The following is a 15,784-nucleotide window of genomic DNA, read 5'->3' on the forward strand; positions in this document are numbered from 1 at the left end:
AAATTATGCTGACTCAGCAACATATTTTTAAGCCCAATGTCAACACGAAAAACTTGCTTTTTAAAACAATAGGGTACAGCAGGTACTAGTAGGACATAATGAACATTTTAATTTAAAAAAGTTATTTAGAAACTAGAAACGATTAAAGTAGAGTGAGACTTTTTCTAATGGAAAATCTCATGCAGTGCGCCACGACCATTTTTTTACTCTAGCGGTTAAATTTGCAGTTTTAAAATTATTTTTTTTCAAAAACTGTTACGTATTTTGAAACTTTGATGGTGCCTTTAGATCACTTTTGAGCATATCAATCAATACACAAATTTTATTTTTTTGTTGGTATATATTTAAATGTATTGCACAAGAAAAATGCACAAATGCCAAACGCTGGCATTTTCAGCAGTTTTATTCTGAGAAATATACCCTGTGACCTTGCAATGTGCAAACTAATACCGACTGTATCTGTTTATTGCCAAAGAGCAGAAAGTCTGTGACATATCATTGATCAACCTGACAGCGAACATTTCACAGAACAGCCTCGTTTTCATATAAAAGGGGGCCTCGCTCCATACAGACAAAACGGTAAAAGAAAAGCATTAAAACAGTTATTACATCGATAAATAGTACAAAAAATATTACATTATTTTTTATTTATCTCTTCGAATACAGCAATGGATTAATTATTGCAAAGAAGAGATTGAACAACAAAACAACAGGGTAAAAACTATTCCTGAGTAAAAAATAATACCATAAGAGCATATAATACCACATTCCCTTATCGTTGTATTTAACAGTTAACAACGCTGTGTTAAGGTCGTGCTGATTGAGGTTATATACGGTTATATAATTCCGTTAATATTCTTTATCAACTAACCACATGAGATGATGTATGTCCGCAGTTCAACATGCTATACTGCAGCGGCAAACAATCTCCGAAAGTTGCTTGCGACAGCCACGTAATGTCTTCGTGCATCTAAAGTCACGAAGTACGTCAATCCTGTCACGATTTCGCTCAAAAACTGCGTAAATATTTTATGTCCATTTTATCAGTTTGGCTCAGTTCTGTTTTCGACTATTTTTTTTAAAGTTAATCACGATTTTGGGATTTTGAAAAGTATAAAAACGAGGTTACTCTAAATCGAATTTATTCTGAAAATCGTCTGCGACGTTTTGTTTAACTTTTTACAAAACAAAGACATGAAACTGTTTCTGGTTGCATTATGTTTTACCTTCATGTTTGTGGCCCAAGTCTACGGTAAGTTTTTCAATAAGTAGTTTTGACATATTTTAAGTTATCGCTGTTACAATTTATATTACAAATGTCAGTAGCAAAGTAAATAATCCCAATGTTTAGTAAATACCTCTTATTAAAAGGTATATACATATTTTAACGCAAACTTATAGATATACAACTGGGCAAACTCTGTGTTTCTACAAAGAAATGTTATTTTTATTCTAACAGGACAATGTGCCAACTACGATAACATGGACCTTGTTGTTGCTGTCGACTCTTCGAAGTCAATGGGAAAACCGAATTTTGTGGAAGCCAAAAGATTGGTGGTCCGACTTATAAAGTAAGAAAAGTTTATGTTTTTGTTAATTTTTATTCGAAAATATCTTTAGCAACATTAATGTCTCTCTCTTGTAGTAAACGTTTTTATGTTTATGTAATATATAATACCACGTTTAGGTTATATTTGTACTAATACACCTCACACGAAAATGTTAAGAATGCATAAAATACCATAAACTATATTTCAGACTAACTCAAGTTTATAATATTCTCCGAACAGCTCATTTAACACGTCCCCAACTCGAACCCGGGTCTCCATGTACAAGTTCTCCACATTTATTGACAGAAGAAGAGAACTTTACTTAAACGAAAAGATGGGCAATAAAAGACTACAGAGGAAAGAAGTGTGGGGAATGCCTTATAATGGATACGGTAATTAAGACTGTGTATCCTATATAGACTCTTTTCAAATAGTACACTAAAAGCGCTATTGCTTTCCACGATATATATGGCTACATTATACGAAAAAATACTGTGTGTGTGATATAATATAAGCTACCCTAGTAACAGATATTGAAATGGAATTATTTTTCATAACTTTTGTTTACGATTTAAATAATGGTTTCATTTCGTTTTGATTACCCACTATCAATACAGCCGATTAACAAAATACGTCGAAATATCTATATATACTCGATACTCGTAAAAACATAATGGTAATATTAGAATAATTACAATTTGCATACGTGTCTTCTTTATATAGGGCAATACTAATCCCACGCTTACGAGTTATGTCTGGTCCGCTCACGACACAATGTATCTATTTTAGGTAGGGGTGTCTAGGTTGTTAAGGTTTAATCATAGCATTTTGTGAACCACTGGCACAGACGACTGAGAGTAAACATGCGATGATGAAGTATATAGCTTGGCAAAACAACAATAAAAAACAGAATTCACGGTGTATTTTGATTGAATATAGTAGAGTGGGGAAAGATGAAAGACTTAAGCACATTGCCCAATGTTTCCAAATTCAAAGTGCATTTTTTTAGGTGATACAACGAATTAGAACTATCACTCCTTTATTAATTGACAACAATTCAAAAATATATACAGTACTGAGGGGAAGATAGGACACCTTTAGCACATAATATCCAAATATCCTGGTCCTGTTTTAAACAACTAACAACGGTGTATAGAAGTCCCGAGGATACGGTTTTAGAATTCTTTGATTCTTTGTTTACTACCAAATGGAACGAGAAAATAAAAGGAAAAGGTGTCCCATCTCCCCCCCACCCTACTATATCAAAACACACGAGTTTTTAGCTATTCGCGGAGGTGATTTAGTACCATAACGAAAGTCGTTAAATATTTGTTAAAGTTTACCAATTTTCAGGATCCTACGTCGGTAGAGCACTTAGCCACGCGTTTAGAGTCAGCTTCACAGAACGCCTTGGTGACAGACCAGGATCTAGAAATGTACTCCTAGTTATTACTGATGGGAGAAGCTATGATGGTGTTAAAGTTATTTCGAAACGACTGAGAAATTTGAAGGACGTTATGGTAAGTAATGTTTGTTGGGTACTGTGTGTTTTCCTGTATATAGACAGTTCATTTACCAATGGTTTAGAACAATGACATAAGAGAACTGTATTGGCCAAAAAGGCACACAGTACGAGTAAGTGCGGCATATTATACTGAAGTCACTTATATATGTGCATATTAGCCGACTGTATTTTAAAAACCACCGTATACCTACTCCATTTTTTAACCTTTTTCCGAATTTTAGATTTACGCCATTGGTGTTGTACCAGTCAACGAGCGTGGAATTCTCCAAAGAACCCTTACTGACATGACAAATGATATGGATCGGGTTTTTTTAGCACCACCTGGAGACTGGGCAGGCCCGATGTTTGAACGATTGGTGGCTCAGTTTATAAGCGATTTCTGCAACTAATTTTGTCGACAGGCTAAACTATTCATGGAAGAGATGAAACTATCACCTCAGTTTTAATTTCTATTTCTTCGTGTACATTTGATATCATTTAAATTACAACCGTCATTACAATATAACTTGTAGCGCCCACCTAATTTCTATTTATTCACCATGCAAAGTAAAAATATGAATAAACCATCTTTCAAACATTAATTTGGTACAGTATAAAGCCGCAATATTGTAATTTTACTGGACAATGATAACACAGATATCTTGGGAACGAAACCGTTACTTTAATTTTTTCGGATTTTTATGTTTTTGAATCCGCTTGTTTAGCAGAGCACGAAATTCACAGGGGATTTTTTGCCTCAGCGGTTTGTTTTGAAAGATAATTTTTAAATTTTACTAAAAACGCTAAGATTCTTAATTGTAAAAAATGTAATCGTTTACACGTTTTTTTAACAAAACATTACCAAGTATATATGCGGAAACTGCTTGTAGCCAGCGCACTATATAATATACCCAGTAAATAAAAAGCTTACATTATACAATTCATTTAGCGAGAAAAGTTTGCTTTAGGGTCAAACATGTCTCCAATCCGTCATTCAAAGAGAATACCCCTCGTTAATTTAGACGTGATTGGAATCCGACCTGAGCCAGTTGTTCCTGATGGAGTTTGGATTGAAATACAACCCTGTGCTGCTGGGAATGAAGCTGAGGTTTCTACATTTTTAGTTTATACTGCTTTTTATTCCTATACTTTTTGACATCACCACACTACTCTACTGTGCTCAATTTTTCTAATGTTTAAAAAAAAGGGCGCACAGGTTGTTTGCAATCAATACTGACATATTAAACCGTGATAAGTTAACACAAAAATCGTTGCGAATCTGCCCCAAAAATGTAGTCTCAGACCGCAATCCACATAAATATGATTGTAACAAATATCCTTAGCGCCAAAATAAACTTTTCAGTTTAGTCATCACATTGACTGTAAGACCATGCAAAAACACGCTAGTTTACAGTATTATGTATATATATATAATATATACAGCCTGCTGCTTGCATTAATCTTAATTTGATATTTTGTTTATTCTAGCACAATGCTTATTTTGAAGAAGAAAGAATAAACGCAACAAACTTGGCCTTAGCTGAGCGATTAATAAAGTTTCAGCGTATTACACAGAAGCGTGTTGTACGTGCTGCTAACTTGCAAAGGAGAAATATAGATCAAGCACAGTCAGAGAAGGTTGGTGGTTTTCTATTTTTGTCTTTCCTTATGCTGTGATGAGCGGCTGAATGTAAATTATTTAAAAAATAACTTACATTCACAGTTAGGTTATTTCAAATATCCTGTCAAAATGTTACTCAAGAGTTTTTGGACAATGCATAACATAATTTCCTATTGTCTCTCATAATGAATAAAGATTTATGCTTGTGTTTTCCAACTTGACATGTAAAACTAGAAAAACTGACAATGTCCTTGTTGTTGTGGCATATCACCACATGCACATCTAACGCTTTTGTTTTATCTTTCAGATGGAAGAGGAACGCGAGGTCCTCCACAGAAGCGCCTCTGCTGCAGAAAGATCAACTCCGAAGAAAAATCGATGTTCGTACAATGTTAACCCGATAACAATAGATGGAAGTGGAAAAATAACCTCAAGTGCTCAACTCAGTGCTTCTAATACAAAGGTAAAAATGGCATACCAAGGGACCCTTCGTATCTGTGTTTTGGTTGGAGTTGACTTATTACCCCAACACCCAAGGAGTTTACACCATATGTTGTTGCAAATAGCTATGGAGCTTAGGAGTCATTAGTTGTTTCTGCTTTTTTCTGTCTATAAACTAGATAGCTGCTTTCACTAGTTCAAATAGTACGGTAGTTCTTAAACATGTGATGTGTAGTTAAACGTGCCTTCCGTAGCCTACGGACCGTAGGTTTTGCTGATTTTTTTGCTTTAAAAATGCTGATGGAATTATTTTTGGAATATCCATATTTCATGTCAATTATTACTAAATTCGGCAAATATTACATTGTAATTGTATGAAATTACTGTGTTTGATTATTGGTTGCTGGCTTAGTGGCTTGCTGTGTTATCAGTTGTTAAGCAACATGCTGTTGTAGTAAAAATAACAGCTCTGCGTAAAATAATGATTCAGTTTTCATCATAAATTTTATTCCAGGTTGGAGCGGAACTTGATTTGAAGTCAGATGAAACTTCCAACCAAAGAAGAATTGCTCGACAAAAACTTGCTGAAAAACTAATTGTCCCTAACACTAGAGGAAGCAAAGAGTTGCAGGATAGGGAAACCCCCCTGCCTGGTGGAGTTTGGGGTGTCGGAGCATCAAGAGACGTAAATTTAAAAAAAAAATTTAAATAGAACAGTGTTCGTAAAATTTATCTTTGTTGTTTTAAAATAGATTTTTTTTCTTTTTTTTCAGCATTAAATATTTACATGTATAATCATTTTTTTATTTTTAACAGAAATCTTCAACACGAATTCACGATTCCCATGTTTCTATTAGTGAGCAAAATACTGACATACCAAATGGTAATTCAGCGTTAAATGAAACTGTACAAACGATACCTGCTGTCTTAGCACCACACGATGTCGCACTTGCGTCACTACAAGAATCAATTACAGGTTGTTATAAAATTACAAAAAAGAATTTATTGAGTTTGTTATAAAATTCATAATAAATAACAGAATCTCAAACGCTTTTTACTGCCGTTGTTGCTAATAAAATACTTACAAATAAATAGCCCTCGTGTAGAATTTACCTTTTAAAAAACAGATTTTTTACATGTACAGATCCCACAAGAAAACCTGTTCGAACAGATCTGTTGCAAACTCTGCTTTCAACAAACTGTACGATTGATGAAACAAACCAACCACTAGATAGGGAGCAAGAGCAAATAGAGAACCTACCTGGTCACGCATCATCGCACACACCACACACAGTGCATTTCAAACTAAACAAAGAACAATGGAAAAGGTGGAGCATGTTTTAAAACTATTGTTACTTTGTATTTTCATAGAAATAAATGATTTGTTTGTCACTTAAACTTGCTGTATATACATATTAACACAGTCATTAGCATGTCTGCCTTTAACCCATAGGTTACAGATTCAAGACTGGTCGTTGCTACCAGTGTGGAGTGGTGTCCTGGGGCCTGACACCTAACTGCTCCAAGTTCCAACCTATTAGTCTCCCAGGGATTCTTTATAATGTCGGCCTTAATACTAAGACTTTGGGGTAATAAGCCAACTAAATCTCAGGTCCTAGAATGTATTACGCTGTAGAATAGCACAACAAATGCATTTCCTTAAGCAATACTTAGCTTGTTTTGTTTTTATTTTGTGTATAAAAAATAAAACACATGGCTAATAGATTCTATTTAAAATGCAGTTCTACCAAGTTTTTAGCACAGACTTTTTTCTCATATTTTTTCACTATTTCAGTGAAAATATTACCCCCGTGGAAGAAGTGACAACTGGGGTTGTGGTTACCAGGGCAACAAGATCAACTGGGGATTTCCCTCACCCCACAGAGTACCCCGTTCCACGCAGGGAGCTGGCATCGATCGAAAACAAAGGTTTGTTATATTTAATGTAACTTATTGTTGCATTTCTTTTAAAGTTTATTATTTTGCAAAAATGAGGTGTTTGGGCACAATTTCTAGGGAAAGTTAGGTTTCATGAATGAGCTTGTTAGGGGTGCTAACGGTGACATCCACCAACTTTTGGATTAGGTGTGACGTCATGTGTTATGCAACCTTTCACAGAAGCACCTCCGATACTCCGACCAGGAGTTGTAGAAATTAATGCAAAGAAAGCTTCAGAGCGTGCTCGATGGATGTCACGTCGTGTGTTCGCTGATGCAGAACGTGAGAGAGCTCGAGAGATGCTACGCATGAAAGAACATAAACAACGAGTGAATATGTGAGTCATTGTTTATGTCTAAACTTAGGAAGAATATGCCAACTGTATTGTCTTGCAAGACCTCACCCTTACAAAATAGAATGTCTAAACTTTTATTCAAATTTGTTGGTGAGAATGTGTATTTTTTTAATAATACATAGTTCCCAAATGTGTCTTACAGTTTAAATATGTTCCATATCAAATATGAAATTACATTTTTGTTTTGTCAAAAAATATATATATAGTATGGTGGAGTGAGATGTTCTCTTTCTCTTGTTCTAAACCTGATCAGAAAATATGGGATTTTAATGCTAATGATATCCCATCTTACCCCACATTAATATAGTTTTTTTTACTAAAGCTTGAAATCGGAGAAAGAACGACAGCGTAAAGAACTTGAAGAAAAGTCTCGTCATCAAGTAGAGGCTGTTGCCGTGGTAACTGAACAATTGAAGAGAGATGAGATAAAGAAAGAGAGTAAGATGAGGAAGAGGAAAGAGAAGGAGGAAAAGAAGCAACAGAAACAACAAAGGTGAGATTTAATTGAAAGTTTATTCGTTCTACAAATGAATCTAAAATTCCTGTGTTCTTTTGGACTGTTTTATTCATTTAGTGTGAAATTTTCCCTTGGTTTAGTATAGAGTCATGTAAAATGGAAGCTATTTTGGACTTCAAACTTGTTTGCAAAATAATGTAATATTATTTGTGTAAAAGTTGAAGTGAAATTTCACCCATGCCCCCTCATGTTACACCTATGATGTCAATTGCCCGATTTTTAACTAATTTCAGACTCGTCCTTACACGTGTGCATTTTATTGATCAAACTACTGTTTTCCTAATTAGATTTTCTGCTGCAATTCGTAACCAGCTTAAAGAAAGAGTTGAACAAAACAAAATCGAGCTTCCACCACTTTGCATGTGTGGCTTAACATTCTGGGATACCAACCCGAACACTTGCGCCAACAATTGCATGTTTTATAAGAATGATGGAGGTATGGGCGTATTCTTGTTACAAAACACGTTTTTTTTAGTTTGTGGTTGGTTCGGTTTATCTCCAAACTAGTATATAGTTTGAGTATTTTATGTAATGTTTAGGGCATTTAACATGTTTTTTTTTTCATGCAGCGTATGCAAAGGCGCTGCAAGCGGTGTTAGAAGCTGTGGAAAGAAACATCGGCCCCTTCCATAAAGATGCTCTTCAACGGTGCGCTGTCTCACTCCCTCTTGTGACAGATGATTTCGAAGATGCACCACCACTTGAGTCTGCTCGCACGACCGTATCTATTCGGTCGCAATTATCGAATGCTTTTACTTTTGAAAAACTATGAAAAATATATAGATATTGCATACTCAAATGTTAATGTAATCCAATAGCGTGTTTTATAATGGTGCGAAAAATTCACTCAGAAAACAAAAGCCCACCAAACAAAAGCACAATTTGGCGGATGCATTAAACCGGAGTCCAGTCAAGACGCGTAAAAACAGATCGTTTAATAAATAATCACAAAATGCTAGGACATTATTTCATTTGATGCAACCGGCGAGTCAATATAAATATTTGTCTATCCTTTATCGGGATTAGCAAACAATTCTTTTCATAAATTTTAACCAGGTCGAATAAAATATTGTTTTGGAGACAATTTTGTATGTAATGTTTGTAACTGCCCGGAAAACGACAGTCGTTATCACACGGGTTTAACACCTCGTGCCATCTTACGAGTTACCATGTATGTTACTTTGTGGGTGACTTTTATTAGGGGGGGTTAGGTATGGCTGATAACTGGTTACTTTGTGGGTGACTTTTATTAGGGGGGGTTAGGTATGGCTGATAACTTGTACAACCCATTAGTGACCACTGGGTTGGAGCAATTGCTGTTAAGTGTCTTGCTCAAGGACACATACGCCCACAATGGTGGCAGCGGCGAGGCTTGAAGCCATTACTTCTCGGTTTCATGCATGCGCGCTAACCACTTTGCCACGGCGCCGGTGGTTCAGTTGCTGTCACAAACTAGTTGACACAGGTGCAATTATTGTAAGCGAACAGAAGGTAAAGTAGGGTGGGGTTACAGGATTTTTTAAATCTCTTACGGGTACCCATTTGAGGATGGACGAAACAAACGTTAAAGTATCACTGGACAGTATTCTTACAGTTCAATAAAGTACGCGGCAAAGGCAGTTAAAATTGTTGTAAAGTAATAATATTCGGTGTTAAACGATAATACATTTTTTCAATGGTTTAAAAAGCATATTAATTATAGAGGTTTATTTAGGAGTTTGAATCATTAATCCAGTATCGTAGTTTAATAAAAAATGGGCTGAAATATTTTGCGCAGTTTGGTTTTATCTCATAAAATTGGTTTTAGCTTTGTAAGAAAAACTAAGTTATATATATAAAGTTTACGCCTACGTGGCAAACAGATTAGTAGAGGCTGTTAATTTCAGTAAGTTACCCACCATTTGTACAACACTATTATTATTAAGTCTTTTATTTCTTTGTCCCGTATTGCCCCACTTTTTCAGTTAAATGGTTTTTGTTGCCAAACTCTACAGTTTTATTTCATTACTTTCTACCTTATGGGTAATTCAAATCATATATAGTAGGGTGGGGGATATGGGACGCTTAAGCATATATTGCCCAATATAAAATCAAAATACAATGACGGTTTTTGGGTAACACCAAGAATTAGTAGGCTACATACGTTTATAAATTGACAGCAATTCAAAAATATATATTAAAACACACGAGAATTTAGTATTTAACGATTCGCACAACAGAACTTACCAATTCGAAAACGCACAGGGGGCAATTTAAATTTTATTTTACTTTTGATTAACAAATGAGTTTTTTATTAGGAATACACGTAAATAAAATAAAATAATAATAACCCCCCCTCCAAAAATACAAGTTTAATCGTGCTAATTCGTAATATTACCCCTAAAGTCATATAGTAGGGTGGGGAAGATGGGACGCTTAAAATTTTGTAGTTCGAACGATTAAGCTAGTTTCATAGCTTTATAAAACAACCCTAAATATTTCGTACAGTTTGATTTTGTCTCATAAACTAGTTTTAGTTTTGTGAAAAAAAGAGATATAAACATGAGGAAAACAGGCAGGGGTCAATATGGCTTTAATTTGAGATAAAAAACAACAAAAAATATCAGCTTAACGTTGTATACACAGCCGGTTGAATTCGGTAGGTTAACTATCAAGTTGCCGAATACTGTTATTGTAAATATATTGCAACTGGGAGTGGCATCTTAACCCGCATTGTAGTTCTGTAGGTTTTTATATTGTGTAATGATATGTTGTAATGATGTGTTCGTATGGTACTTTACTGTTTTATATTTTCATGATCTTTATGTTTTGCGTGAACCGTTGTGTTTTTAAGAGTCGATTGCATGCACAGCACAGAAATAAAAAAGAATAGAACGCGCATCTCCAACGTCGGCAAAGGAGAGAGCATGATACACTCTCTCTCTTTTGCGGGTCGTTCCCGTTTACTATTGTAGTCGATGGATTCGAGGGCGTTTTATTTAGTTTTTCTTAATTTTTTGACTTGATTTAAAGTTATAAGGTAAAACAACTATTTTCTAATATACAAATATTTCTAACAAACAGTTTGCTTGAAGGTTTTTAATTAAAATTATTAAATAATTAAATTTCCTAAAAAGTGGTAAACTGTAAGCGTTAACCTACCAAATAACTAAACTGGCCCAATAAACTTGAATAGCTGGTGTAGTTTTTGAAATAAACAACTAAAACTTCCTAAAACTACCATGCGCCCATCTTTTACAATGGAGACGAAGGGAAATGGGGGAGTTGGTGGTCACGTGAATAGAAAAAAGAATATGTCACGGTTTTGGGCAGTTGCGCGTTCTACTCTTTTTTATTTCTGTGATGCACAGTAAGTTTTCACTTCGATGTATATAGTACTGCCGGGTATAGCACACAAAAAGCAAAAGATCTCTAACTATCATGATCGTGTTTTAAAACGTCTGAGCTAGATACAGGCGTGCTAACCACTGCTGTGCCACGACGTTAAACATATTAAATTTGTTGTTCGTCGTGTACAGTGTGATCTTCGTCTGGAAGATTCCTTCACTCGCTGTTTTGATCCCAATAAAGGAAACATAGAGATAGAATAAAGATTATGCACAGGGCGACGACTGCGGCGTTAAATTTCACAGACAGATTAAACAGAAATTGCCAATCCCGCAGTGATGTGTATCCACACTATTCTATAGAAATGTTCAACGGCGTACGTGGCCAAAGACAAACTGCTAAGTACACAGCAGAAAATATATCAAGTCTAACTAAAAGTATACCAAAGAAAAATATGGTTCGCCAACTACTAGAGTCATCAGCCTCTGCAAAAAACAAAATATATAATAGCTTAAGATAAAACGGTCCATGTTTTCATTGTCTTTTACTGTCTCATTCGGCAAAAAAAAGTAAACAAAAAAGATTTACATCATTATAGTAGGGTTGGGGGAGATGGGACACCTTTTTATTCTATTTTCTCGTCTCATTTGGTAATAAACAAAGAACAATTAAAAAGTTTTAAAACGGTATCTTCGCGACTTCCACAGACCGTTGTTAATTGTTTAAAACACGACCAGGATATTAAGCTATTATGTGCTAAAGGCGTCCCATCTTCCCCCACCCTACTATATACACCAGCCTCTCACGACTCTAGAGCGTTGTTAACTTAAAAAAAAACGATTAGAAAATTTTGTATATTATGTGCCAACAATGTCCATTTTACTCCATAGTTCTACACTCCAGAAGAAACGTGCTCGCTTAGTTGACAATTTCTGCGTAATACACTAAGCAACGAACTGACTGAACCCAGTCTTTCAGGGAAATGAGCAAATCTTTTAATTCATTGTAAGCATCCTCTATTAGATTGTTTTTTCCTTTTCAATGCTTTATAAGCTAGTGAGTGCAGAGGTTGATTACTAAACTCGAAAATGAATAGCAAACTTATTCTCTTGCTGGTTCTCATTGCTTGCTCAGAGCTCATCACTGCAGATGTTCCGTGGAACGGGTATGGAAGACGTCGTGTGCGTCGCCGCCGCAGAGCGTGGGATCAAACGTAAGTTAGAAACAATTAGGTTTTTGTAATGTACCTCAGTATCGCACAGTTATTATTAATCACCCTCGCCTAGTATCTAACTTTTCCTATTCGATAAGTTTTGCATATGCGGTGTCAGTCATTCTATTTAATATGCGTGCCGAGGTTCCATATGGCGAAGCATTTTGGAGCTTGCCTATATATATTACCCTCACGTTATCGTATATTCGTATTGCTGAAAATGCCATCTGATTCAGTTTCTGTAGGCAATAACTATATTTATATTACCCTATACCGTTAAACGAAAGTATTTTGGGATAATGACGTATGAACTAGTATCATTTATTTCTAAAAACATGAACTTAAGTATGAATTTTAAATCTTAACCTTTCAGGGAAATTGAAGAAGCGGTTCAAGATATCGGTAAGTGATGACGTAACGTAGTCGAATATTGTCATAATCGCCTGCTCATAATGTTTTTTATTTAATCAAATGGGCGAAATCAACGTCAGGCGAGATAAATGATTTGGTGACATTGATTATAGCGCTTGTATTTTTTGGTCCTCTGCGCTTCTACCATAATGTGGTTGTGTCCTTGAGCAAGACACTTAACGGCAATGTCTAAATCGTCAGCCATACAGAAAATAAAACACCTAGAGACCTATAGAAAGTTGCTTATGTGGTAACTCGTAAGCGAACACGTGTTGTTGTAAAATAGACACCCGTTTTGTCCCGCCACGTAAGCTACTTTTATTCGTATGTTAAAAAATGTACCGAAGTTTATTGTAATTAGCAAAGTTGTCTTCTACAGATTCTGCCACGATTGCTGAAATCGACGCTCTTATGCAGGCTTAAATAGACACGACGACCGCCAGTTGTTACGTGTTATTGCATGGAAAAAAACACACACAATAAATATATACACAAAATAAATGCATCTGCCTCATTTGTTGTGTTCTACGGGATATCTATAAGCGACTTGAAATAACTCATGTTCATATACGGACTGAGGGTTAATGACTTTATTTTATATTGTCAATAGATGTATGACTTGCTAAAATTTGAAAGTACGGAAAAAAGAATTCACCAGTAAGAAAAGTGTCCAACAAATGTTTTTTAGCGAGAATTTAGCGAAAACATCTTTCTACATATGACGTCATCAAGTTAAGTGACGTAATTGATATTTTTGACGTCATCTGTTAAAAAAACTTTTAGTTAGGAATAATAAACTAACCAAGAATTAACTTTGCAATAGATTCTTTAGAAATATTTGCCCCAAATCCCAAATTGCACATAAATACAGGGTTTCTAAAGACATCATTCAGAATTTGATGACATCATTAAAATTCAAAATTTAGTTTTGTATCATTTTTTCCAAAAAACAAGGTCTATTTTTTTAGCTGGCACACACACCTGTGTCGCTAGTTAGCTAATTTAAGGACATATGAACTACTGCCATTTTTTTCTTATGTACATATCTCATAGTTTTCTTATGTACATAAAACTAAGAAAATTTTGTCGAATAATACTGTAGGCCTAAAAGTATAAATATATAGTAAGGGTGGGGGAAGATGGGATATTCTCGTCCCATTTGGTGGTAAACAAAAAAATCAAATAATTATAAATGTGTATTCTCACGACTCCCATAGATCTTTGTTAATTGTTTAAAACACGACTAGAATATTTGAATAGTATATGCCAAAGATTTCCCGTCTCCCCCACCCTACTATACTACTATAGTAGGGTGGGCATGCGAAGTAGGTCTGGAACCTTGCCTTGGAACGTTTTTAAGCCGGTAGGTATTTATTAGAGCTCGTATTGTGTTTGTTCTGACCTACTGCGCATGCGCAATAGCGCCCGGTACAAATATATTAGTCGGAACGAATATATCACGACAGCGGCAATCGTGGTTTGAAAGGCGAGAATTGTGGTCCGCGGCAACTACAGTTAGAAGCGCTCAAGAAATCGTGGGTTTAAAAGGTAGAAAAGTAATTAATTTTGAATCCAGTTAAACTCTGTTACTTTAATAACGAAGCTTATAAGAATACTGCTAAAACCAAATACGTTTATTGTGATAAATTGTCCAGCCTGGCATAATGGTTAGCGCGCCTGCCTGTAACGTAGAGGTAATGGGTTCAAGGCTCGACGTTGCTACTATTGTGGGCGTATGTGTGCTTGGGCAAGACACAGTTTGCGTGTGCGAACGAATAAACTAGTTTCATAGCTTCATAAAACAACCTTGAATATTTCGTACAGTTTGATTTTGTCTTGAAAACTAGTTCTAGTTTTGTAAAAAAACGCTAAGTTATAAGCATGAAGAAAATAGGCAGGGGTCAATAAGACTTTAATTTGAGATAAAAACAACAAAAAAATATCGGTTTAACGTTATATATATGAAGTTTACATGGCAAAGAAACTAGCACAGCCTGTTAAATTCGGTAGGTTAACTACAAGTTGCAGAATACTGCTAATGTAAATATATTTCAATTTAGAGTCCCATCATCCCCCCCATTGTAGTTTTGTATGTTTTTATTGCCAAACATTGAAAGGTTTGCTTTTAATTTAGTAATTTATACCTCTGGGGTTATTTAACTTTAAAATACTGATATAATAAAAAGATAATATTTTGAAAATATATTTGAAATTTGGTTATTTGCACTTGGTGATAATTTATGAAAAGTGGCTTGTGCCAAAAACAGAGTAGTAATACCCAATTTGTAGCAAAAATAAAAACTTTATGCATTTGTAGGATACAATATTTATCCATTGATGTTCGAACATTACCCATTGTCGTTCAAACAATACCAATTGTTATGCAATAATATAATGTATAGGTAACATGTTAAAAACTATAGCAGTAGGGCAAGAAAAATAATTTTTTGACTTAATTTTCAAAGCGTACAGTATTACTTCGTGTTATTTACGTATGTTCCTATTTATAAATACACTTAATAATCAAAATTAACAATGATTTTAAACTGTCCCATCTTATTCTGTGTGTTTTCGAATTTGTAAAATTTCACTTGTTGCGCGGATCGCTAAATAGCTCCTCATGTGTTTTATTATATTTTTATTAAATTGTTGTTAATTAATAAAGGAATGATAGTACTAATTCGTGGTATTACCCAAAAACCGTCATCTATTTTGATTTTGGAAATATTTGGCAATATGTGTTTAAGTGTCCCATCTTCCCCCATTGTACTATATTATATTTATGTCTGTTTAAAACCATATTATATTTTTTGTCTTTGTTGGTGGCAATTTGTGTGACCAAACTACGATTCTAAAAAACTTTCGTTTAGCTGATATCCCTCTCTTCATATTTAAAGATGAGATGTA

The 15,784-nt window shown here is 34.9% G+C and overlaps 1 protein-coding gene and 1 long non-coding RNA gene across 3 annotated transcripts; both read left to right on the plus strand.

Moving 5' to 3' along the window:
* The first annotated feature begins 1,144 nt into the window (after window positions 1-1,144).
* On the plus strand, window positions 1,145-8,887 carry LOC100175940 (chromatin assembly factor 1 subunit A-A). Of its 2 annotated transcripts, none has more exons than XM_026834556.1 (15): window positions 1,145-1,252; window positions 1,460-1,571; window positions 1,791-1,942; window positions 2,904-3,070; window positions 3,297-4,162; window positions 4,543-4,692; window positions 4,983-5,138; window positions 5,631-5,801; window positions 5,933-6,092; window positions 6,261-6,444; window positions 6,912-7,045; window positions 7,202-7,391; window positions 7,732-7,902; window positions 8,214-8,362; window positions 8,496-8,887. In XM_026834556.1, the coding sequence occupies exons 5-15, from the start codon at window positions 4,031-4,033 to the stop codon at window positions 8,696-8,698; spliced, it is 1,800 nt and encodes a 599-aa protein (XP_026690357.1). In that variant the 5' UTR covers window positions 1,145-1,252; window positions 1,460-1,571; window positions 1,791-1,942; window positions 2,904-3,070; window positions 3,297-4,030; the 3' UTR covers window positions 8,699-8,887. The 2 variants fall into 2 exon arrangements, with proteins under 2 accessions (XP_026690357.1, XP_002120045.1); XM_002120009.4 differs by having other exon boundaries at window positions 7,235-7,391.
* Window positions 8,888-12,341: 3,454 nt separating this feature from the next.
* On the plus strand, window positions 12,342-13,389 carry LOC100178247. The gene is made up of 3 exons (XR_182020.4): window positions 12,342-12,466; window positions 12,840-12,868; window positions 13,257-13,389. It is a non-coding gene; the product is annotated as an uncharacterized LOC100178247 (long non-coding RNA).
* The last annotated feature ends 2,395 nt before the right edge of the window (window positions 13,390-15,784 follow it).

Source organism: Ciona intestinalis, chromosome 1 (assembly GCF_000224145.3).
Source record: "Ciona intestinalis chromosome 1, KH, whole genome shotgun sequence".
Classification (NCBI taxonomy): Eukaryota; Metazoa; Chordata; class Ascidiacea; order Phlebobranchia; family Cionidae; genus Ciona; species Ciona intestinalis.

Excerpts from the sequence above, each read along its gene's own strand:
- LOC100175940 (XM_026834556.1), top strand. The coding sequence starts at position 4,031 with ATGTCTCCAATCCGTCATTCAAAGAGAATACCCCTCGTTAATTTAGAC. Across the intron at positions 4,693-4,982 it reads ATCAAGCACAGTCAGAGAAG|ATGGAAGAGGAACGCGAGGT; the intron begins GTTGGTGGTTTT and ends TTTATCTTTCAG. Across the intron at positions 7,046-7,201 it reads GGCATCGATCGAAAACAAAG|GTGTGACGTCATGTGTTATG; the intron begins GTTTGTTATATT and ends CTTTTGGATTAG.